The sequence below is a fragment of the Mytilus galloprovincialis genome, chromosome 1, assembly GCF_965363235.1.
Source record: "Mytilus galloprovincialis chromosome 1, xbMytGall1.hap1.1, whole genome shotgun sequence".
Lineage (NCBI taxonomy): Eukaryota > Metazoa > Mollusca > Bivalvia > Mytilida > Mytilidae > Mytilus > Mytilus galloprovincialis.
Window position 1 is genome coordinate 96,312,730 of NC_134838.1, and position 26,692 is coordinate 96,339,421.

The 26,692-nt window shown below is 33.3% G+C and overlaps 1 protein-coding gene across 1 annotated transcript in view; it reads right to left on the reverse strand.

Annotated features, from left to right (window-relative positions):
- Positions 1 to 26,692, reverse strand: part of LOC143062983 (uncharacterized) — a 48,408-nt gene that overhangs the window by 21,184 nt on the left and 532 nt on the right. Inside the window, exons 2-25 of the mRNA XM_076234902.1 lie at positions 24,444 to 24,611; positions 23,684 to 23,912; positions 22,902 to 23,092; positions 20,594 to 20,696; positions 19,716 to 20,144; positions 18,811 to 19,380; positions 18,003 to 18,260; positions 17,325 to 17,483; positions 16,250 to 16,413; positions 15,233 to 15,439; positions 14,573 to 14,830; positions 13,705 to 14,023; positions 12,136 to 12,519; positions 11,443 to 11,702; positions 10,322 to 10,820; positions 8,495 to 8,604; positions 7,872 to 8,030; positions 7,487 to 7,607; positions 6,128 to 7,127; positions 5,295 to 5,520; positions 4,755 to 4,974; positions 3,986 to 4,108; positions 2,850 to 3,040; positions 1,544 to 2,207 (exon numbers count right to left, since the gene is read on the reverse strand). Of these exons, the coding sequence (XP_076091017.1) occupies positions 1,544 to 2,207; positions 2,850 to 3,040; positions 3,986 to 4,108; positions 4,755 to 4,974; positions 5,295 to 5,520; positions 6,128 to 7,127; positions 7,487 to 7,607; positions 7,872 to 8,030; positions 8,495 to 8,604; positions 10,322 to 10,820; positions 11,443 to 11,702; positions 12,136 to 12,519; positions 13,705 to 14,023; positions 14,573 to 14,830; positions 15,233 to 15,439; positions 16,250 to 16,413; positions 17,325 to 17,483; positions 18,003 to 18,260; positions 18,811 to 19,380; positions 19,716 to 20,144; positions 20,594 to 20,696; positions 22,902 to 23,092; positions 23,684 to 23,882 (6,814 nt within the window). The 5' untranslated portion in view covers positions 23,883 to 23,912; positions 24,444 to 24,611. The remainder of the gene's footprint in view (positions 1 to 1,543; positions 2,208 to 2,849; positions 3,041 to 3,985; positions 4,109 to 4,754; positions 4,975 to 5,294; positions 5,521 to 6,127; positions 7,128 to 7,486; positions 7,608 to 7,871; positions 8,031 to 8,494; positions 8,605 to 10,321; positions 10,821 to 11,442; positions 11,703 to 12,135; positions 12,520 to 13,704; positions 14,024 to 14,572; positions 14,831 to 15,232; positions 15,440 to 16,249; positions 16,414 to 17,324; positions 17,484 to 18,002; positions 18,261 to 18,810; positions 19,381 to 19,715; positions 20,145 to 20,593; positions 20,697 to 22,901; positions 23,093 to 23,683; positions 23,913 to 24,443; positions 24,612 to 26,692) is intronic.

The following is a 26,692-nucleotide window of genomic DNA, read 5'->3' on the forward strand; positions in this document are numbered from 1 at the left end:
ACATTTTATATCTAATCCCGATTTTAATCCCTTAAGACTAAGTCACAAAAGGCAAAATTGGTAATCAGATGGCCATTCCAATGATTGACATTAGATTAATATAAATGATATTAAACTTTACTTTGATATGAATTTGATGTTCTAACGTAAACTGTTAAATTGACAGTGCATCATTTAAAGTTTGCACATGAGCGTGCTTATATCTGCCTTAGACTCTTGTTCAAAATAACATTGTCAAAACTTTACTTTAGTTTTTAAAATCACATTTTCCTTATACCCTTTACAAAATACCCATATTTATCCCAAATATCCGATAGTGATCTGCTTATTTGGTTCATGTCAAACGATAGCCTTCATTTTAACTCTAAATTATGTGAATTGCTATCCTCATTTTACACATTCAGAAACTAAATATTTGCTTAACTGAAACTTATAAAACTTATTTATAGCCTTCACCAGTTCATTGTCACATTATACTTGAATTGTTTTTTCTTTTTCTTTTCTGGACAGTAAGAGTTATCCTTCGTTCCACATATACAATGTAGGCAACTGACTCTCCTCATAAAAAAATTGGTGTCTGTATTTTTATCTGTATTTTATTTTTCATTTACATGTTGTACTGTTAAATCAATCATCCTTAATCAGAACGATATATAGTTGTATGTGTGAGTGTATGCGAGTGGGAGAGAAAGGCTTTTTATTTTAACTTTATGTGATTACATGCTTGTTATGAGCCCTATGATTAGGAAATAAAATATCTTATCTTATCTTATACCGGATGTTGACAATGGTAAAACATGGACCAGAAACGGATACGTATAATCTGTGTACATTTACAAAGAACGACTAAACGAAGAAGCTTTTTCCACATTATTTCTTCAACAAAATACTTGAAATGAACGTTAGATACAAGTATCAATGATAATTTTAGCATTTTTGAAGAAATATAGGATGCATAATTAAATTTCCTACCTGCGCACATGCATGCGCATATGTGTTCTAGTTCATACAGTTCTAACAACTTTTCATTTAAAACCTTTGTAAATTTTTCATCAAATCATGTTTATTAACGTCTTTCTTATAATTTTAATCTTTGGGACTAAGTCAATGAGATACAAACCGCTGAAATGTAAGAAAATAACTTTGAATAGACTGATCAATTTATATGATGTCCGGTACTGAAAATAGTTTACCTGTCATCTGAACAGGTAGATTTCAGCTGTTCAACAACTAACTAGCCTTGATTAAAATTAGAAAGTATTGAAGTAGGGGATGCTTTGATAGTACTTTATCATCCTGTCACCTTTAAGACTGGAAATGTGTGGCTGTTAAAGGCAAAAAGTTGGGTCAAAAAGATTGTGAGTTATGTTAAAATGACCGTCTATTAAGAAAGCCTTGAAAACTAAAAAGTAAATGACCGTTTCATGCTTTGCCCAGCCGGAATTTTACCGGACATTATACAATTGTCCGGAATATTTGACTGTTTTGGAAGCCTTGCTCTAAACCCCATTTTCATTATGTTCAGTGATTACTATATTCTTACCATCTCCACTATTGATATCTCCCATTCCATTTAAGTTTATAACTCCTCCTTCTTCTGATTCAAACTCTGTAGCCTCCACAGTTAGTCTCCTTGTCGTTATCTCACATGAAGCTCCTATTAATAGTTTGTTCACAGCAAGGTTATACTGAACATCATCCTTCATTAAAAATTTACTTCCTTGTCGGAGGTACAAGTTAGAAAGCTGGAATGTTGATGGGGTTGTGTGAGATTTGCCAGTTTCATGAACATCAAGGGTTGACTTTATCATAGTCAGTTCCTGAAGTCCTCCTAACTTTCCATGGACCAAGTTGTTTGTTGCATACATTTTGACAGTAGATGGCAGTGTTAAAGTACCACCTACGTAGACTTTGGCGTGTGCTGGGAAATAAAGGGACACTTGTCTAATGGTTATCACCTGATGAGCACCAACATGTACAGTACCAATATTTGATGTTGCAGTCACAAAATCATCATCCCCATAGAAGCTCTGAGCGGTTAGAGAATGTATTTTAGAAGAGCTAGAACTAGGTTCCAAGGCTAAGTGAGCTCCTTTACGAAGATAGAGCTCATTGACTTCAAGTGTATTACTACTGTCAAATGTTATCCAAGTTCTACTCCCATCACTTCTAAAAATGGTGTCTGCATCCATATCATCAATCAATTCCTTTAAAAAATAGCATATTAATCAATTTTGCATACCAAGCTAGTATTATGTAAAAATAATATAGAGTAATCTTCAACTTTAGAACACAATGACACAAAAAGAGATCTATTATGTTTAACATATCATCATTAAATAATAGAAATGGTTAAATATCATATAAAATCTTATATATATTAAATTCAATATAATATTTTCACTGTAGTCCCTTCAAATAGATGGTTAGAAATCATTTAACAATTATTGCTTTGCCAGAACATCTTATCAGATATCTCTGTTACAATGACAAGGATCATGATCCAATTGTTGAATAAACCACACTCCTGTCTACTTTTTCTTGATGTTTTGTGAACTTGTTTGTCTTTATACATCTTTTTTTTTTGCCATGGCGTTGTCAGTTTTTCTCAACTGAAGATGTTATTTTAAAAAAACTCATTTATGTCTTTGATAGCAATACTTTTAAAATAAATAATCCAATAAAAATTTCTACAGAAGAAAGCAGCAAAATATTTTGGTTTCTATATAAAGCATTGGAAAGACATCTCTAGGTTCATTTTTGTGTTGTTGGGTTGAACCATCATTTATGTATACCTAACCTCTCCTCCTAATAATCATATTCTGACTAGATAAATAATAAATCTTTACCTGTACAGTGTGAACTTCTTTGTTATCTATAATCAGTTTGGTTTTTGTACTGGAAGATTCATACACTGTGCCTGCTCCCCCATAACCTGATGAAGAGTGTCCACCATAGGCATTGAAATCACCTGTGTATTCTGAGGATGTGTAATACACAGCTAAACGACCTCCTGCTCCACCGCCAGCACCGCTGCTGCCTTTAATTGTAAATTTGTATGTGAATTGTACTTGTTAATATCCAAGTTAACAGACTACAGGGAAATTAGAGATAGCAAGGCAAAAGTGTCTCTCTTTTATTCTGGATGAGATTTTTTCTAACTTGTTTAAATGTTTAAGTAAAAGAATATTTTAAGCACACTATTAGGTAAACAATGAAATAAAAAGTAAAATCACAAAAATACTGAACTTAGAGGAAAATCAATTCGGAAAGTCCATAATCACATGGCAAAATCAAATAACAAAACGCATCAAAAATGAATGGACAAGAACTGTCATATTCCTGACTTGGTACAGGCATTTTCAAATGTAGAAAATGGTGGATAAAACCTGTTTTTATAGCCCTAACCCTCTCACTTTGATGACAGTCTCATCAATTTCCGTTATATTTACTTTGATGCATTTACTAAACAGACACAATAAATAAAATAGTCAGAATATGGGTATATCAGTCATCATCGTATAACAATTTTTAAAGGAACAATTTAACAGAACACAAAAACATTTATCTACAAACACATTCATTGATTTGTGTGTCTGACGTCAGAAAATTTTATACGTCACATAGATTTGTCGTTCAATGTGCATACAAACAATTTTAAAATTTACCTAGGCAATGTTAGCATACAGGGTTAAAAAATCAAAAGTATGTAAGAATAAATTTCAGAAATAGACTGAGATTTAAACTAGTCCAAAAGTTATATAAATAATTTATAAGAATCCACAAATAGTTAATTCCACTACGCGATTGAATGATTTTAACGTTAGTGGTTCAATGTAAAGATACCATAGTAAAGGAATGTACTAGAATTTCTATATTGGTTGTCTCTCTATATTTATGTTAAAAACAGCAACATAAAATGTAATGTCAAGTTTAAAAAGATAGAATTTTGTATATTTCAACACTAAAAGATTGAAGCATTTACCTTGACCACCATTAACTAGAAGTTTTCCTTTTCCATACAGGGCATCAGTCTGTAGTCTAATACTGCCCCCACTGGCTCCTCCACTACCAGAGTTACCGTCCTCTCCATTACAACTAATTGTACCTGAATTTCAAAAAAGTTATATATCATTATAAATATAACCCATTAGAATAAAACACAAATAGTAGTCACTGGTACAAAAAGTATACTATTCTCATGAATGAAAAAACAAATTTAACGGAGGACAATACCTCATTTGCTCCTGATCATCAAGTGATTGGAATAAGTATGTGATAAAAACAAAAAATCTGAGCATTAAACTTGGGATAGTCAAAGTCTTGTAACCCCAACACAAGAGGTCAGGTCAAAATGACAGTATAGTATATTCAAATTCACATGGTGAAAAGACTGTCACAGAAAAGATGAAAGCTCTCTGGCAAAATATCTCAGAGGAGTTAAGTTCAGCATGTGTAATAGTGATGTTATATTCCTACAATTATCTCCTATAAATATTGTCAAATCAAACTGAAGGTATAGTATGGTTGAGAGAATATGATGACAAACAATTCTTCCAAGTATGAAAGATTTCTATCACATGAAGGCAGACAAAATCTATGAGAATATAACAAGCATATACCTACTCAGCTGTTCAAGTAAAAAAGATATGTCCAATGATAATTAATTCTGAAGTAATTGAATGAGGGAGCATAGTGAATTGTTGATAAAAGATTGCTTAATTCTGATAAATATATTTTAAGCATTTACTAACCATCAATACTAGTTGATACACTGGCAACAATGTTAATGATGCCACCTCCATAAACTTCTATCTCATTGTATTTGGCATTGCTACCAAAATGTCTTGGAGATTTGACATTGCCATAAAAATAGCCACCAGAGTCTGCAACAGTACCTTTACCACCCATGCCACCATGACCAGCACCTGCTTTATCATCTGCCACTCCAGTGCCACCTCCAAATGATGAGGCCTAAAATTATTTATTTTAAAAAGAGTAATCTGTGAGACATTAATTATTTATAGCTAAAATTGAAACTTAAATTCAATGAGCGAACTGTCGATCAAAGTAACTGATTTTGTGATGTTCAATTATTTAAAACTTTTCATAAAATCCAAGGCAAAATGAATCACATAGATTAGTTATAGTTGAATGTTTCAACATCTTCAATAACAACATAATTTCAAATGTAATTTAGTAGCAATTATAGAAAATTTGTATAGGCTGGCATCTTTTTTAATATATTTGTAAGTTCCACTTTACTATCAGCTACAAAATTTGTATAAAGGTACCTTATAATTAGCATGTATCTGTGCTGAATCATCAACAATAAGTTCGGACACCACTAGATCAAGGAAGTCTGATTGTATAATACCACCACTTTCTACATGTATCTTTGTACCAATAAGTTTCATTGCATCACCTCCACTATCTATCTCTAAGATACCACCTCCTTCAACTATGACCTCTGTAAAGGTTATCTCCTTAGTAACACCAGTTGAAGCATTTCCATATGGTCTAAAAAAGCAGAAAAGAATTGATTAGAACATTTTATATTTAGAGGCAAAAATATTTTTTTAATCAACGTTAAATTTTTCTGTTTCTATGTTTTTTGAGACCAAGAACTTGACAGCTATTATTCGCTGAGAAATATGTTGGAAGACTTGAATCATAAAACTTGTTCAACCATATCATCAATAACAGGAAAATGATAGATGGAAAATTCCCTTACCTAGCCAGGAATGGGACTGTTGGTTTCAAAAAACATTTATAGTATCTTTACCTTTTCTGTATTATGCATGTATCATGATAGGAATCCAACAGTTTGTCTCCAATTGATTTCTATTTGATTTTAAAGGTACTGTTGGAGTACAGCAATATTGATTATTTTCTTTTTCATCTTTTATGATTTTAATTTAAAAGCAACCAGTACAATACTGAAGTCTAAATTAGTTTTTAAAATACAATATTGCTGAAATAAAATGATTGAGTTTTTCTGCAATACAAAAGAAAATGCATCTCATCTTCAATTGTATTGCAGGACTGACATAACCACTTTTGTCTAGGAAATTTGAGGTGTCTCCCTTTTTCAATCAATAGTTTTAACATAAAGCATTAGACTTACTTGATAATAACATGCCCACCTGGGCCAATTCTGAGATTTTCTACTCCAGTCAGTATACCTTCCAACTCCACAGTGATATTATTAACAACAAAATTTCTGGCCGTCTGCATCTGTCCATCTGGGTATATAATTAGACCATACTGTAATTCTGGGCTGTCTTCTGGTAGATCTGCGGTCAGTTCCTGATGTGGACCAACATGGAATGTACCTGTCTTATCTCCAGAGGTTTTGTATATTGTTATGTATTGTGTATGCTTGTCAATGTTTCTTCTATGAACAGCTAGGTGTGCTTTGCCTTGGATTGTGATTTCCTTGAAGGAATGAGAACAGCCAACATTATGATCACAGTCTGAATGATCAAATACCCAAGTATGAAAGCTGTATTCCTTTCTTCCTATGTCTGACAATTCATTAAAATTAATATTTGGTTTGAGAGGTGAACATACATGATTGTTATCAACCAGGAGACTATTGGAATTATCAGATAAATCTTTAAACAAAACAGTCCCTGCTCCCCCACATTCATGTCCGCTTCCACCATAAGCATCTTTTGTTCCAGAGTAAGTGTAGTTAGTGTAATGGACTGCTATTCTTCCTCCTGCACCACCTCCCCCAAGACAAGTAGTACTTCCTGTAACATCTCCTCCTTTGACTGACAGTATTCCAGTTCCTGTCATGTGACCTGTTGTTATAAAGATACTCCCTCCTGCTCCTCCTCCAGCACGTCCCCCAGAACCAGATTTACCATTACATAGAATTTCACCATCCAATAGTAAATCTTGAGCCACATCTAATACCACTACACCACCACCTCTACCTCCTGTGTAAGATCCATGTGGAGTACACTGTAGATCAGCTGATGTACTGGCCCCTCCCCCTTTCCCACCATTACCACCATATTCTTTAGGTGTGTACATAGAACCATAGCTTGGAGGGGGACCAACAAATGGCTGGAATTTTCCTTGACCACCAGCTGCACCATTTCCACCACCCGAGCCACCTGTTAAAAAAATGCATTAAATTACTGAGTGTTTGCAACAGTATTATCATTCTACTTCCAATAGACCTGTTTACCCACATAAAAAAAGGTTTATCCATTGCTTTTAAATGTCAATACTAGTAAACATGAATCTTCCAGCCTTTCATGTTTTGTCCTTCTTCATAATATATGCTAGGTATTGTCTCTTAAATACATCTACTACATACATCTTTACCCTACCCACATAGTTTATTTCTGAACTTACTCCTGTCTGGTTAATCTTGAGCATCCTGCTCTACAAGAAATGTTAGTGCTGGCCCCCTGGAATATTTATCTATCCCCTATAAGCACATAAGGTACTTTTCTTTAATTGTACTAACCTCCATCTGGTTTATCTTGAGCATCCTGCTCTACAAGATCAGTCGGTGCTTGACCACTTGAATCTATCACTCCAGCTACATCAATCTGTACTTGTTTGGCTGTTACTTCTAACCATGGAGCCTAAAATGTATCAATACAATATAGGAAATAGTATGCATTACATAACAAATAAAATATACCAAAAACTGAGAATACACATTCTTACTTCTTCTATTCAATAAAAAAAACTCTACATTTATAAGTACCCATTTGTCAATTGTTGAAGACTATAACTGGCAATACTATAAGCATACGTACATCCATCTTTCAGGAAAAGAATGAACTGTAGAAATCTAATATGTGAACAGCACTGTACAAGAACTAAATTTCTGTAAATATACACACCTGTATTTTTCCTCCAGCATGTATTCTGAGTAAAGTGTTGAGTGTGAGACTTAGGGACAACTCATGTTCATTAACATATGTTGATGTTACTTTACCATCGGCTTTTATTTCCAGGGTATCAAATATAAATTGTCTGTCAGATTGTCCAATGGTATGGCTCTAAAAAAAATAAGACAAAGGAACATTAAAATGTTTCTATTTTGGTTTATTCAATGATTCAGCAATTTAACATCTATACAAGCTAGATTATATGACACAGACCTTTATAAAAAAAAATCACAAAAAAAACGACTGTGCAAGGGCTGTATAGCTAGTCAAGGTCGTTAAAAACTTCCATTAGTAAAAAAAGAATGATGTACTTTTAAAGAATAGACATTTCATTTCATTTCAAAAATATTGTTTTTCAAATACTACACAGGTGGTTTAATGACCTTTAGTATCATGAGTTATAGTATATCTAATATTTAGTATTCTTAAAGTATTATATCTTCTGAAACAATATTCTCGCTCTCATCATAATTTTTTATCATTTTCAAATATAAAAAAAAAACAGACAATAACTTCACAAAAAATGATACTTCAATGATCTTCAACAACTTCCACTAATGTATCTTAAAACATACCTTTTCTCCAATAAGGAAATTCACACCTTGTCCAATAATAAGTTCATTAGCTCCAGTAAGGACTCCATCTATATAAATGGTTTTATATTCTAATCCAATCAGATATACAGCTGAAAAAAAGAAAAAAATTGTCTTAAATTTTGTCTTCCAATTAAAAATAATTCTGTGTTTAGAGGTATTATCAGTTTTTCAAAGGTTTTGAAACCACAAATTAACTGGAACAATAGACAGTTCATGTTTATTGCATATACCAAGAGAAAACATGAATTTAATGATAATCATATGCTATTTATTCAAAACACAATTCATACAAAAAATCCTACTCAAATAATTCTAATATGGAATTTATAACACATTTATCTATAAATGTTAATTCATATCAACATTTATATGGGAAAACAAATATTCAAAACAGGACAAAAATATTAGGATTACCAAAAGTTAGTTCAAATTACAGCATTGAGAAATTCCTTTTTAAGAGATATAGCTTTTAAAGATTTGAATGTTATATCCCAAAACGTGAAAGCAAGACTTTGATAACATATAATCTTCAAATTTCAATTTTGCAGATTTTCAATTTATGAAAGAGGCACAACTTAGTATAAACTGTTATCACAGAGATTTGTCTAGCCTTTCTGTAATTTTGATTATGCAAATGTTGAAATCAAAATAGCAATACCTTAAAATCTTACACAAGTTATGCAAACATTCAAAGTCAATGCACCATGACTGAGTTACATGGCTAAACAATCTCCATGTAAATGAGATGTGCCAATGCTAATACAACTGCATACCAAATACCATTGTTATGTTAAAAGTCGTTCCCAAATCTAAATACAAAAATTAACTTGTAAACTATGTTAAAGTTTCAAAGTCAATGTAGCATGAAGAGGGGGTGGGGCTATATAATTGCCATGGAAACAATACTGGCAAATTTGCATACCAAATATCATTGATTCAACATTAAATTGGCAGCTCCTCTTAAACTGATTTAATCACAAACTGATACATGTAAACTATGATAAGTTTCAAAGTCATTAGACTATGATTAAGGGTCGAGGCCAAATATTATCCATGGAAATGAGATGTGCCAATGCTTATACAACTGAATACCAATTAATATTGGCCTTGAACTGACCTAATAACAAACTAATACATAACTTACAAAAGATTTCAAAGTTAATAGACCATGACTAAGGGGGCGGAGCCAAATTATCTCCATGGAAATGAGATATGCCAATGCTTATACAACTGCATATTAAATATCATTGACCTACCACTTGTGGTTCCCCATAAACTGACCTAATCACAAACTAAATACATGATAACTTACAAAAAATTTCAAAGTCAATAGACCATGACTAAGGGGGCAAAGCCAAAATATCTTCATGGAAATGAGATATGCCAATGCTTATACAACTGCATACCAAATATCATTGACCTACCACTTGTGGTTCCCAATAAACTGACCTAATCACAAACTAATACATGTAAAATAAGAAAAGTTTTGAAGCCAATAGACCATGACTGAGGGGACAGGACCAAATAACCTCCATGGAAATGAGATGTGCCAATGCTTATACAACTGCATACCAAATATGATTGACCTACCACTTGTGGTTCATTATAAACTAGACCTAATCACAAACTAATACATTGTTGAAGCCGTCACCAACGCCGGAAACAACATACCTATATGTCGCTTTTTGACTCTGTCAAGGCGAGACAAAAAGCAGTTATGTTAAAATAAACAATAATCTTGTAGATTATCTTACTTTTTAAAACATTATACCCTTAAATATTCCTCTTTATATACATCTAAATTACCTTGTGGCATATTGAACTCTGCACGCTCATATATCCTGAAAGATGATGGGAATGGAGTTTCATTGTCTAGAACAGTGATTGGTTGTTCTTTGGTCACATGTAGCATTCCAGTCTTGTCACCATGGAGATAGCCAATGGTAATATTAGGTGAGTTGGATGAGGTGTTGAGGAATACTAGATGAGCGGCAGAGTTGATGTGTACATGGTCAAATTTGATTGGATCTGTGGAATCATCAGCAGTAGTTACAATATAGGTCTTTCCTGTGTCTGTAGATTTGTCAGTAACATAGGTTGACTTAGGTTTATAGTTTCTATTGTCTATATAAAGTGACGTCTGTGTCAGTCCTGTGTCTGAGTCAGGTGCCTTCACAAAGACTGTTCCAGATCCACCTTGTTCTGCATAACTCCTCCCACCATAGGTGTTGTATGTACCTCTATAAGTGTTGGTGGTATTGACAAATACAGCTACTCTACCCCCTCCACCTCCTCCTCCTACAGCCTGAATTAAAATTTATGCAACTGTACAATGCAATTTACTGTTTAAAAAAAAAAGAACTGTATACTATAGGCCAGTTCCGGGATACGGTTTTCAGACGAATCTGTCATGTGACTTTCATCACCACGTGACAAAAATGTATGCATAGAAAATTCCTACACATGTTGAGCAAACGGGTGAAAAGTTTTATCTTATACTGCACTAAATATTTGGGAATTTAAAATCTAAAAGGACGGTCACCCTCCCTCAGTCATACGACAATTACAATTATGTACTTACGGAACATTAATTATTTCTATACTACCCTACATACAATGTAATGACGTCTATGAAAGTGCTGGAAACTTTCAATAGAGCAGGGATACAGGCACGCCTTCTATCTGGTAAATGACGTCATAAAGGCGTGCGAAATTGACGATCTTTTCCGGTGAAAGACATGATTCCAGAAATGACCTATTCTATCTACATATAACATTGTCAGAAAAAAATCTTCAATATTGCATCAGGAAAAATTTTGCTCTTTATTTTGTTTTTTTTGGTTTAAATAATCTTATTCAATAGAATATTCATTTTAAGAAGGAAATCTAACAAAACTGTACTGTATTTATTTTGTAGCATTACTTACTATAGTATGTACATTAGATTCTCCTTTACAATATCCTCTATAACAGTCTGATGAATCATAACCATAATCGCCCGGGCATTTATCATGGACATTATCAACATAACAGCAGTGGTTATATGTTCCTTGACATGATGAGACACAGTTATATCCTACCCAGAAATACCTAGGCTCACACTCCAGACATCGACGCTCTATGTCGTGTTTACTACAGTGGGCAACTACAGCCCCATCTCCTCCATTTGCTGATATTGTCCCTGTACCTGTTCAGTAAATAACAAATAATCATACATTGCTAGATAAATGCCAAATGTATCATATTTGAACACAACAGCTCAATAACATCCATTATCTAAAATAGTCCCTATAAACTTTCCTACATAAGGATGAAATGTGGTGAAAATATAGACAAGTTTAAACAATCTAAAATCTAATCATATGATTCTTATGAAACTCTTATATGGTTCATTAAAACTTTTCAAGCCAAAATAAAATATATGCAAATAAAAAAGATGGACAATTTGTAAAATTTCAAAAATTTTAGAAAATTTTTATTCAATCATGCCATTCAAAAAATTACAGTCCTTTAACATTATGTATAAAAAGTACTGTGGTTCATAGGGAAATTAGTCTTTCAAACAAAATACAATATTTCAACTGAGAAATACATGTATATTTAACTAAACTATAACATACCAGTATAGTGTTGAGTGTCTAGTATTACACTGCCACCAGATCCTCCTCCTGATGTAGGAGTTTCTGCTGTGTTACCATCCACCTTGATGTCACCATCTACCTCCATGTTATGGAAGGCTTTGAGGTAGACTATTCCACCTCCTTCCCCTCCACTGGAGATACCAGTACCAATAGACCCTCCACTTCCATAGTCTGTAGGTCTCTGTACATTACTGTATGATTGACCTGTGGCAGTGTTCCCATTTCCATGTCCTCCTAAGCCACCATGAGTGCCACCAGAACCACCATCAGAGCTTGCAATACCTGGCCCTGTTCCTAGTCCTGGACTCCAGCCCCGTCCTGTGGCATCTATCAATCCTTCTGTGTCTATTGTCACATTAACAGCTAAAAAATAAAGATTTCACATGAGAGATGAAAGAGCTAAAAATTATTTCAGTACATGTATTAATATCACTTAGATCTTTACAGGTATATCCATTAAAATGGATTTAGACTTTTAACTTGTGGTTCACATTATGATAACCATTTATGAATTGTATCACCCCAAACTTATGTGACCATTGACTTATTTCCATGCAATTGTTGCATTATTTGAATTTACCTAGGGTTATTTGAACTCAATACTGCTCAGGTGGATTAGCCTTTAAATTATTTACATAACTAAACCTCTGAATATTCATGATTGGCCTGAGCAATTTTGGCTCTCCAAATTTTAATTTTCTTTTGAAAAGTTCTTCATTAAATATGAAGACAGAAAATGACGAGTTGCAAGATACTTGGTTAATTTTTTTTTGTAATTTTAGTTTGCTCCCAAATCAACTTAATTTGGTTTGAACTATTACATTAGTTTCAGAGCCATGGTTGTTGAAAAAAATTAGAAAACATAAATGAAACAAGCAAAGACATATGGTAGTATGGGTTGTACAAAACCTTGCACAAACCTTAGGCAAAATGAACCAATTCCTTTAAACCAGGCCAAACTAGCAGAGACTCATAATAATACAATAGGAATTATTAAAGAAATTATGACAGTACAACAAACAACACCATCTAAAACACTTGACTCATCAGAAAGAAAAAACAGAATAATAATCAAAGACAAACACCAACAAACAAAACTTGTCTATAATACTTCTTTGTTTGATGTTCAGACTCCATGAGTTTTTTCCTACAATATAGGGTAAAATATTTTGCCCCATAACACCCACTTTTCTTTACCTAGAAGACCTCAATAGCTTATAATAAGGTCATAACCCAAAATTAAACAAATTCTAGATTTCTTTTCTTATGGTTTGACACCCAAACCATGCCTATGCTAAATTAAGGTAAAAGTCAGAGTCAGCCTCTTCCCATCATTTTTTTTTAAAATAAAGTATCTGGAAAAAGGGTTCTATATTTTTTTTAGATTGTTTTGTTCCTTAACTAACACGCTCTATTGACTCATATGTCATTTTAAATTTCTAGATGTTTTTATTTCACATGACTTCATCCTTAAACTGCTAATGAAAATGATCGACACTCTGAAAATATCTAAAATATTAATACTGAAATCATTTCCTACTGACTTACCTTCCAGGTTTAAGTTGTTGACCTTGAAAATCCCTCCTCCTCTAATATGAAGACTGCCATCTAACATGATATTCAGTTTGTTATTATTAGCAGCATCCCCTTTGTACTCAAACAGACCTCCATCAAGTATGGTTATACTGTTCATTGAGAATGAGCTCTCCTCCGTTGTACTAGTAGAATTATGTTTGACAGGAGGATATACCGTGAAGGAACCATCCAAAGATATGTTCAGTGTTTCAACACCTTTCAACAATCCACCATACAGAATTATTCTGCAGTCTTTCAGATATGTGTCAAATGGTAGGTTAACTGTTCCTTCCTGTAATTTTAAGAAAAAAAATAGTTTGTTAAACTGAAATAAGCTGTTACAAAAATGAGGTTGTTATCAGTGTTATTTATATTAGACAACTGGTGAAATAATTAAACTCTTTATATTTGACTTTGTAAACAAAAAAACTCATGAAAAAAAAAAAGTATGCAAACATTCTGTTTTTAAATTTCCCTTTGCTCAACATAAAAATATCTGCTAGGTTTCTTACAATCATACAAATATGATCGCCACCTGAAAAATAACGTTTACTGAAAAGGTCTTAACGTTAACTAAAGTTTCGGTGAAAATAAGTTGGTTTACAGTATACTTCATATATAGTTATTTTATAGTCAAAGTCTAAAACAAGACATCTTTAGGAAGTACATAAAATCATTACTCCTGAAAGGGATCAGTCTTATAAATGGAAAGTCCATCAAATCGAAAATGAGACTTGTTTAAATAGCCAGGATATATATAATGAGATTCTACAGTGTAAACTGGCTTAAGCTTGTAAAATCCAAAATAAAAATCTCTTTTTAAACAAAGGTGGGCGCATACCTCATATAAAGTAACATCAAATGATAAAACTGCTGTAGAATTAAAGTCAATATTAAGCCACATGTTTTCCTCTACATGTACACCAGCAGTATGGTCACCAGCCACAGTGGTCAGTGTTAGCTTTCTGGCCCCATCAGTCCTGTATCCGTCATTGTCTGTGGCCATCAGTCCAACCTCAGCATAGGTTCCCAGATCTAATGTGTCTAACTCATGTTCCTCAACCTTGTCATCTGGGATAGTTATCTTGGTCTTACGGTTCTGTAAAGTAAGCATTTGCACATGGTAAATAAAATGCTGCTGACATTAATTAACTTGTAGTGGTTATATGTTAATTATAAGTTGATTTTAAAACTATATGCTATAAAAAAAGTGTACAGAGCTTGCCTGGAATCCTTCTCAAATATTTAAAATGGCTACACTTTATACCACTTAGGTCTATTTGACCTCCTCAAGTTCAGTAAGGATTCACCATTTTTCACAATTTTCCAATACTATTAAAATAATTTCTTAAGCTTAAAATTTACCAATTCCATTTTCCTATTTTCCTTTTGAAATATACACATATTTCATTTCAAAGGTAAAATATACAACCATCTTTGATATTTCTTAATCTCTAGATATGAGTACAATAACAGAAAAATAATTTTCACACAAACTTACCCCATTTCCTTTCTGGTTATATATCTGTAGTTTAGTTGCTGAAGGTGATGTGCCAATATTCCTGAGGTATACTGTCCCAGCAGCTCCAATCTCCCCAGAGCTAGCGGTACCACCAAGTGACAATAATTCACCAATGTAGTGATTTTTGGTATAGATGATAGACATCCTACCTCCACCACCCCCATTATAGCCTGCTCCTCCAGTCACCTGTAATTATTGAGCAAATCATTTTTTGAACATCAGATACAACAATAAAATATTCAGAATATATCTTTATTTACTTGTCACTGTCTGTTATTTCTGTGGTTGAGGCAATTAGACACAAATATTTAGAAATACTTTATTTGAAGCAAGTCATGTTTATATGTTCAAAAATAAAAATTATGATTTTTTTTTTTTTTTTTAGGAATTCCTTTTTGTAGATTTTTTTGCTTCAAAAATCAATTGAAATACTTCTCATTATTTAAAAAAAACTTTACCAAATTTTCCTATCTTTGAAAATCATTTATTATTACTTGTCTGTATTTTATCATGTTCTTTTCTTATTCCTATCAACTATTATTGGTCCATAGATTTTTCATAAATTCAAGAATTATCTCTCTTGATGATGTCTCATTACAGAGTTGGTCTAAAAGTCATAAGACAAAACAGAATTCCTGAATCTCATGCAAAACAATATTTTGTACCCCTGACAGTTTAATTTTAATATAATATATATATAATTCATTGTAAGGAAAATTCAGAAATGAATCATTATTAATTTATTTATCATTGTCCATAGATATAAGAAAATGTGGTATGAGTGCCAATCAAACTATTTACTGAAGACGCCACCCTTGTTGGCGAAACATGTCGACCAGAATAAACTCTTACCATGCGGTAATTGATGGATGTTGCTGTCTTTATTGTTTTATTTTATTTACAAAAAAGAATGTTTGACATATGTATGGTTTTGCTTGTTAAAGTTGTGTATAGTTACAATTGCTCATTATTTATCTGTTTAATACGATACCATACCTCAATAGAGCCAGTACCATCAAATAATTGTGTTGTGACCAAGATACTACCTCCTGATCCACCACCCTGTGTATTTGACCCTGCCTGTCCATTAGAACTTAGTGTTCCATCCACTTTGGCTTCTGTTGTCAGATTGAGATAGATAATTCCACCACCACAACCACCTAAATTAAAAAGAAACATTCATTCTGAAATCTTCATACAAATATCTTAAACTGCATGAAATTTGATCTTAAATGGATTTGGCTAGTGTTTTCTTGTTAATTATCTCCCCTTGTAATATCAACTTTGGCACTTTAAAACTTATTGATCTAAGTGTTTCTGATGTGGTTAAGCCTATCAACTTTTAATTTGATTTCAAAATTTCCACAGACACAAAAATAAAGTTGATAGATTAACCACATTAGAAACTCTTAGATAAAAAAAGTGTCAAAGTATATATTACAAGGGGAGATAATAAAAGTATAGTTCTTTTTTTTAAGGTTCTACCAAAGGTCTAAAATATTTGAAAACGATATCAGACAATTATTTTATGATTCTTTTTTCGATTTCGGTTTTTATATTGGTCCAAATGTATTAGATATTGTCTGCTTTCCAAACTATTGGTTCAGTGAGTTGTCCCGATGAAAGTCAATCCACAAATTGATTAAAACGTAAATTAATCCTTATGCTTGATAAACCTTATGACTTCATATTTCTCAAACAACAGGAAACCTTCAGCCTTCATAGGAAAATTATTTCATTATATTTATGACTAATAATTTTTTTTAGTTAGCAACGATTGTCCTATATGTATTGTAATGCATGGCTTAGCCATACCTGTAATTCAACTCCCTTGTAATACTGTGGATTCTTTATTTCGTGGATACCAATTTTTTCGTGGATTGAAGAAAAAATTGTGTTTTTATGTGGATACTTAATTTCTTTGTTTTGCCAAAATTTCATTATAAGCCTATTGGAAATTTATTTTTCATTGAACATGTAAATTCGTGGTTTGAATTTTCCCACAAAATCCGTGAAAATTGGTATCTTAAAACTTTAAAAAATAAGTAAATATAATAGATTTTTTGTTTACCTGAGTGACCACCACTGCTTCCAAACAGAGCAGGACGATTAAATGATCCATAAGCATAGGGAGCAGATCTGTCAGAGTTACCTGCCCCTCCTTCACCACCATAGCTAGCACCTGTACCATAGGTATATGTGGATGTATAGTTAGTTCCTTGTCCAGCGCCTAAAATATACAAAAGTTAAATTTAATATCATAAAGCTTTTATTAATGGTAGTTATCAAGTGAAATATTTTGTGAGAAAACAGACCCACAATCACTGATGAAATATATAGTTCAAATAGCTGAAATCTGTCCTCACCTATAAAAGGACATCAATATTCACATTCAGTATGCCTCTATCACAAAATACATCCTAATCTGACAAAGCTTTAATTATGATATTGGAAGTGTATGTCTTGTACTTCATCAAAGTATCTTTTATTACATGCCCTTACTTAATCCATGACATCAATAGTTACAAAATTTGTACTAAACTCCACCCTAGTATCATAAAAGTCTGCCCTTACTTCACCTGTGACATCAATAATTACAGATTATGTACTAACAGTGGCTGATCCAAGGGGTGTATGGGCATATGCCCCAATTTTATAATTTTTTTCACAATTCATATGATTTTTTTTATCTAAAATTGTCCATTACTTTGATCCACTTATGCCATCAATAATTATATTATGTACAAACCTCCATCACAGTATCCATTATTATCTGCTCTTATTTCACCCATGACATCTATTGTGACTGTGTGTGCATTTATCTGAAGGTTTTTAGCATTAAGTAATCCACCAGGATAAACCCTGAGCTCCTCTCCAGTCATGATATGCTTTTCCAAATTATTGTCCATGTACATGTAGCCCCGATTACGGATGTTAAATGCTTTAAATATGATTTCATCAACTCTCTTGTTAGATGTGTCCCACATTTCATTAATTCTCAGTATACCTAAAGTATAAAAAAGATATAGAATAATAAGCCTTTCATATCTCTTCCTTGTTGTAAAATTTGACAATCAGTCATAGGGAAATTATCACAAATCAGGCAGTTGGTGTTTGAGAGACTTGAAAAAATATCAACACTTTACAAGTAAACACTGTCAAAATGCAAACCAGAAATTACGTCATTTGGTCCAAATAGCACCTGAGATTGATTGGTGATTGCTTTACACCACATCAGCACAAAAAAGCTATTTTGCGGCAATAGTACTGTTAAAATGTGTGACAAAATATAAAAGTGCATACAACATATTAAAAATTCAAAGTATCGGAAAACAGGAAGTAGGTGTCAGTATAAAAGTATTCCCATTTCACTGTCACACTGACCAAAAAAAAAGTCATCCTATTCAGTAGTACATAAGAAAAGGGCTATGAAACTAATTCTTTCTGTCTCTTGTTTGTAAAATTGACAATAACTTTCTTAATTTACAGCACTATAAGTTATGTTAAGCACTTAATGTAAGACCTGATAAAATTGATGAGAGAATGATAAAGTTTACCTTCATCAACAACAGTTAGGTTTTCTACATTTTTCATTACTCCTTCTATCATGACATCGACTCCTGCCACTCTCAGTTCACCTTGTAGAGTTACCTCCCCTCCATGATAAACAGACAAATCATTGGGGAGTTTTCCAGTACCTATATATAAGGATTGGTTGTATCCTATGTGGACGTGACCTGTCCTGTCTCCATCAATAGCCTCAATAAGTAGATCTATCCTAGACTTTGTGTCTGATGGTTTCACTACAGCAAGCTGGGCCTGACGATAGATCTGAAGTTCTTCCAGGACAATTTGTGTGTCACTCTTGGTCTCTATAACAAAGTCAGGATACTTCACTGGAATGATCCAAGCCACACCACCACCTTGTGTGAAGTTGTTGTACACTTCTGTCAGGTTTCTTAATGGGTTTTTAGGACCTCTGCCATGGTTGTCCACAAAGAGAGTCCTGTTGGAGACAAATTTGGTAATGTCCTGGTTTTCTATTGGTAGTTTGTGAACATATATAGTACCAGGTCCACCATTTTCTCCTCCACTACCACCTGTCCCACCAACTGACTTAAATGTGCCTATGGATTGATTAAAAATATAATGAATAGACGAAATGAAGGGCAGATGTATAAAAGAATTTCAAAAGGTATACATTTTTATAAAGAAACATTTAACAGTATTAATTCAGACAGAAACCAACTTAACACAAATATAAAATTCTTTCTAAAGTCCATCCATATCTCTCTTTAGATTAAAAAATCAAAAATAGATAGATGATTATCACACATTGAATCGATGAAAAAAAAAAATCAATATTTTTTTTAATTTGCCGATGCAAAAGAGCTGATGCTTCTCTGTTCTAGCATTTAATATTTTAGAATTCATTTACCGCACTAATTGAAATGTTACTTACCAACAAAGAAATCATAAACATAGTAGAGAGCCACACGACCGCCTCCCCCTCCTCCGCCATTAACCTGACTACCATCATAGCCATTTCCTCCTGAAGAATCAATGGTTCCATCTCCATCTATAGTCCATGTGTAGATGAAGATACTGCCTCCACTTCCACCACCAGCTCGATAGGACGTCCAGTTACCTCCCTTGGCAGTAAGGAACCCATCCATAGTTAAAGTATGGTTTACTTTAAGTTCAAGTCTACCACCACCCCTACCACCTATGTGAGGGAACATGGAATGTCCACCATCCTTTCCAAAGGTTGTTGGTTGTAGATATGACCCATGACCTGCACCAACTGTATTCTGACCTTGACCTTGACCTCCATTACCTCCATGGCCACCCCCTGAACTTCCAGCTGAGCTGGAGGACCCTTTACCAATTCCTGGAAATTATAATCTTGTTTATATTAAACACATATAATCATTTAATAATTACTTTTTCTTTATAATAATTTTACTTGACTATATATGTAATAATTCATAAATTTCAAGACTCTCTGTAAACTATTCATACAATTCTTTTAAGATCTTCATAAATGTTTTTAGAGCTACCCTTCACATTAAATAGTGCTCATATCTTAACATAATGGAACATCTTTAAAAGTAGTATAAATGATTTTAAAGACAGGCTATAATGAGTTTTTATACCAGTACTCAGATACTTTGTTTCCAAATATTCCATAAATATATGACATAATAAATAAACACATAATATAAAATTTCCTGGAAATTAAAAATTTGATAAAACAACATATCAAACCAGTATGCCTAGTATAATACTACTTTACTATATAAATATGTACTATATCACAATGATGTCATCAACACCAACCTATTTCTCTTTCAAACTCTGGTACCCCCTCATCTACTGTCAGCTCACCATACGGTTCTATTGTAATGTTGGTGTAGGTTAATTTCAGATCATTGGAGAATAGCTGGAAGATAATAAAACCATTTTAATATCATTAATCATATATAACACAAGAGTGCACACGCTGAAATGTCTCGCCTTCTTTACTAATCATTGATATTATGTTGATAGCCCCAAGTATAAAGCTTTATTACAACTGTCTCATAAACTTAACATTAACCAAGATAACTAAACAAAGACCAATGAACCATGAAAATGAGGTCAAGGTCAGATGAATCATGCCAGGCAGACATGTACAGCTAACAATGCTTCTATACAATATATATAGTTGACCTATTACTTATAGTTTAAGAAAAATAGACCAAAACACAAAAAATTAACACTGTGCAATGAACCGTGAAAATGAGGTCATGGTTAAAAGAAACCTGCGCTACTGACATAAAGATCATAAAATATTTCCATACACCAAATATAGTTGACCTATGGCATATAGTATTAGATAAATAGACCAAAACTCAAAAACTTAACTTTGACCACTGAACCATGAAAATGAGGTCAAGGTCACATGACATCTGCCCGCTAGACATGTACACCTTACAATCATTCCATACAACAAATATAGTAGACCTATTGCATATAGTATAAAAAAACCAGACCAAAACACAAAAATTTAACTATAACCACTGAACCATGAAAATGAGGTCAAGGTCACATGACATCTGCCCGCTAGACATGTACACCTTACAATCATTCCATACAACAAATACAGTAGACCTATTGCATATAGTATGAAAAAACAGACCAAAACACAAAAATTTAACTATAACCACTGAACCATGAAAATGAGGTCAAGGTCAGATGACACCTGCCAGTTGGACATGTACACCTTACAGTCCTTCCATACACCGAATATACAAGCCCTATTGCTTATAGTATTTGAGATACGGACTTGACCACCAAAACTTAACCTTGTTCACTGATCCATGAAATGAGGTCGAGGTCAAGTAAAAACTGTCTGACAGACATTAGGACCTTGCAAGGTACGCACATATCAAATATAGTTATCCTATTACTTATAATAAGAGAGAATTCAACATTACAAAAAATTCTGAACTTTTTTTTCAAGTGGTCACTGAACCATGAAAATGAGGTCAAGGACATTGGACATGTGACTGACGGAAACTTCGTCACATGAGGTATCTATATACAAAGTATGAAGCATCCAGGTCTTCCACCTTCTAAAATATAAAGCTTTTAAGAAGTTAGCTAACACCGCCGCCGCCGCCGGATCACTATCCCTATGTCAAGCTTTCTGCAACAAAAGTTGCAGGCTCGACAAAAACCTTAGATGTATTGATTCCAATATTTCTTTAAACAAAAATTTGTCCAAGGTACACAGATGCCCCACTCACACTATCATTTTCCATGTTCAATGGACTGTGAAATTGGGTAAAAAATCTAATTTTACTTTAAAATTCAGAAGATCATATCATAGGGAACATGTGTATTAAGTTTCACGTTGATTGGACTTCAACTTCATCAAAAACTACCTTGACCAAAAACTTTAACCTGAAACTCCCACTTTCATTTTCTATGTTCAGTGGACCATGAAATTGGGGTCAAAAGTCTAATTTGGCTTTAAAGATAGAAAGGTCATATCATAAGCAACAAGTGTACTAAATTTCAAGTTGATTGGACTTCAGCCTCATCAAAAACTACCTTGACCAAAAACTTTAACCTGAAGCGGGACAGACGGATGCACGGATGGACGGACGAACAGACGAACGAACAGAAGGATACACAGACCAGAAAACATAATGCCCCTCTACTATCGTAGGTGGGGCATACAAAATAATCATCTAAAATTTTAATTCTAAGACAGCCAAAATAAAAAGTCATTTCAAAGTTTCTTTATCATAGGTGTCAACTTCGAAAACCTGGTTCAATGTTCTTGCATTTAAAACAAAAAACTGTAATCCTCAATTCTAAAACCTTTAATACTCAAGAGATTTTGGGTATTTTCTTACCTTTAATAGTTTAGTGTTTTTATATGCAATAACCAAGAAGGCATCATCATTTTATCAGTACCCTGCAGAAAGTTTTAATACATAAGAACTCTTATATGCTTAATCATCATGAACAAATGAAAAAAATAAAATCTTTTATTTAAGGCTAGGTTATTCATTAACTCTCTTTTCACATTTCATGAACTGCCAATTAACAAAAACAGGAAATATATTTGTTAATGGCAAAGTATATCAGCCATTACCTTAGATCCACTTCTGACAGTTAGAGTAGTCCCCTGTAATGTTGTTAAAGCCTCGCTATCGGTCAATACATTCACTTCTCCAAATGTTTTTATATCTAGATGATCGATCATATTAGTTGTGGGCTGATAGTGGTCAATTGTTAGGCTGCAATAGGCATTTACAGTAACATTGTCCATCACTTCAAAATGGCCTGAAATAAAGAACAAAGTTTCTCTCAAAGTTTCACTGAAACCCATTCAATTATAATAATAACAACAAGTGAAAATAGTGAGCTACTGCTAACTAATGATACCTTCGCCTGCTAAAAGTATAAAGTAAACAAAAAGTTGTTCAGTGATGAATCTGAAAGTGTATCACAGAGTATAGCTGACTTATATAAAACCTAAAACCAATTTTCAGAAATCCTTCCTGAGAAAGATGCGACAAAAAATATCTAAGGGGTGGATGAAGAGACTGACAGACACACAGACAGAGATAAAACATTATACCCCCACTTTTTTAAAGGCAGGTTTAAGATGTGGATAAACAAACAGTATTCAGAATAGACAAAGTAAAATAAATAAGACATACAAAAATTGAGAGTATTGATCTACAAGTTAACAGGTAAAAAACTAATGGCTTATTGTAGTTTGAGAGCTATGGATTGACATCGTAAAAGTTCCGATTTGTATGTGAACAATCTATGAAGGGAAACTAGATGAAGGGGATAGACACCATCGATGAACATGCCTGTATGTAAACCATTTATGGATGATGAAACTGAATGATAAAGAGCACATACCTTTGATGTACAGATCTATATGTCTACAATCTATAGATGGTGGGAGATGAAGTTCTGAATCTCTCTGTGTAAGCACGCTGAACTCCATCAAAGCTCTGTCAAGGTCAGTTTTAAAACTCTGACTTGGTCTAACAGTCACTCTGCCCGTGTTGTCACCACTGATATCATGTACAAACAATGCTGCATTGTCATCAGACATCTCCAAAGAGCCACCACCTTTAATTGTCAACTACAAAATAATCATGTTCAGATTTGAAATGATGCAAATACTGATAAAATGAGGTTGAAAGTTATTAATAAAATATACCTAAATATATCAATTTTTTAACATCCCTTTTCATAATTTTGTTTGCCAAATCATGTTTGCACGTATCTTATTTTTCTATTTCAAGAGAACTAAATGTTTAATTGCCAAAAAGTTACATTTATTGGTTGATTCATTGGTGTTAAACGCCACTTTCTGCACTATTTAGCTATTTCATGCCATCCAAAAACAAGAATGTCCAAAGTACACGGATGCCCCACTTGCACTATCTTTTCCATCTTTTTCTATTATCGTATGTGGGGCATAAAAATCCATTTACAAAATGCAATTAATTAGGCATACCATTTACATGGTTTAAACCATTAGTAAACTTTGTGAAATATTGGTACACATACTCATAAAAAGATATTAGTGACAACCAATTCAAGTTATATTGATGTCGCATTACCAAGATCAGTTTCTTCTTTTCTTTAGATATTGAGAATTTTACTTTACCTTTTCAAATTCATACACAGATTTCTGATCTTCACTGTGAATAATATAGCCAGCTCCAGGGGAGTTGGAATAAACATCCTGTTGATTAGAACTAGGATTCTCACTCAGATAAATCTCAAGTTCAGCTAGCCCAGCATAGGAAGAGGTAGCTTGCAAATGGATGTAAATCTAGAAATATAACAAAGTTAAACATTTTGAGAAAAATATACTGGGAGTGGGGATAGGCACTTCAAATAAGATAAATGGATGGTGTTTGCTTATAGATCATCAGTAAGAACATAATAAGTTACTTGCAATCATAATTTTATATATAAAGGCGGCAAACAGAATTGTATCTTTCTACTATACGTGTATATCTGTATTTCAATTTATAGAACAGTCCTTGTATATCATATATGTAAGTCTGAACAGTCCTTTTTTATTATATATTTTGATAAAGTCTGTTTCAAGCAAAAAAAGGTCATAATCTAAAAATAGAGTCCCAATCTGGCATAGTCCCCTGGAATTAACTGACTAGCAAAATTATCATATTGCATTTCCAAAATTCTTGTATGTGCTTTTATTATTGTGAATACTCCAAAATGAACCATCTAATTAGAAGTTTGAACTAGAGGCTCTAAAGAGCCTGTGTCCCTCACCTTGGTCTATGTGCATATTAAACAAAGGACAAAGATGGATTCATGACAAAATTGAACAATCTTGCTGATTACAATTATCTCTATATAATGAAATTGGCCCAGAAGTGACAGTGGAAAATAATTTGTAAAAATTTATGATAATTGTTAAAAATTGACTATAAAGGACAATAACTCCTTAAGGGGTCAACTGACCATTTTGGTCATGTTCACATATTTGTAGATCTTACTTTGCTGAACATTATTGCTGGTTACAGTTTATCTCTATCTATAATAGTATTCAAGATAATAACCAAAAATGGCAAAATTTCTTTAAAAATTATCAATTGGGAGGGCAGCAACCTAACAACCAGATGTCCAATTCATCTGAAAATTTTAGAGCAGATAGATCTTGACCTTATAAACAATTTCACACCCTGTCAGATTTGCTCTAAATGCTTTGGTTTTCGAGTTATAAGCCAAAAACTGCATTTTACCCCTATGTTCTATGTTTAGCCATGGCAGCCGTCTTGGTTGGTTGGACGGGTCACCCGGCACATTTTTTAAATTAAATACCCCAATGATGATTGTGGCCAAGTTTGGATTAATTTGGCCAAGTAGTTTCGGAGGAGAAGATTTTTGTAAAAGATAACTAAGATTTACGAAAAATGGTTAAAAATTGACTATAAAGGGCAATATTTTTGGTGTTAACAGTTTATCTCTATCTATAATAATATTCAAGATAATAACCAAAAAACAGCAAAATTTCCTTAAAATTACCAATTCAGGGGCAGCAACCTAACAACGGGTTGTCAGATTCATCTGAAAATTTCAGGGCAGATAGATCTTGACCTGATAAACAATTTTACCCCATGTCAGATTTGCTCTAAATGCTTTAGTTTTTGAGTTATAAGCCAAAAACTGCATTTTACCCCTATGTTCTATTTTTAGGCATGGTGGCCATCTTGGTTGGTGGGCCGGGTCACTGGACACAATTTTTAAACTAGATACCCTAACAAGAGGCTGTCACAACGACAGCAAACCGGATTTATTAACATTTATTTGTGTCCTGGCAATATCACAAGAACCATTACTGATGAATGGTGAAAGTGAAAATCGTCAATATCAAATTTGACCTCCATTTTGTCATCAGTATCAACATATTAAAATTTGAAAAGCTTAGATTGAATGGTTCATGAGTAAATGCAACAACCTGAATGGAAACGCCATTTTATGATCTTTCAAGAACCATAACTCCTGAACGGTAAAAGTCAAAATCGTCATTATTGAACTTGACCTCTATTTTGTCATCAGTAACAACATATTAAAATTTCAAAAGCTTTGGTTGAATGGTTCATGAGAAAATGCATGGACACGACGGGAAAAACCATTTTTCAATCTTTCAAGAACCATAACTCCTGAACGGTAAAAGTCAAAATCGTCATTATTGAACTTGACCTCCATTTTGTCATCAGTAACAGCATATTAAAATTTCGGAAGCTTTGGTAGAACAGTTCATGCATAAATGCACGGACACGACTGGAAACTCCATTTTTCAATCTTTCAAGAACCATAACTCCTGAACGGTAAAAGTCAAAATCGCCATTATTGAACTTGACCTTCATTTAGTTGTCA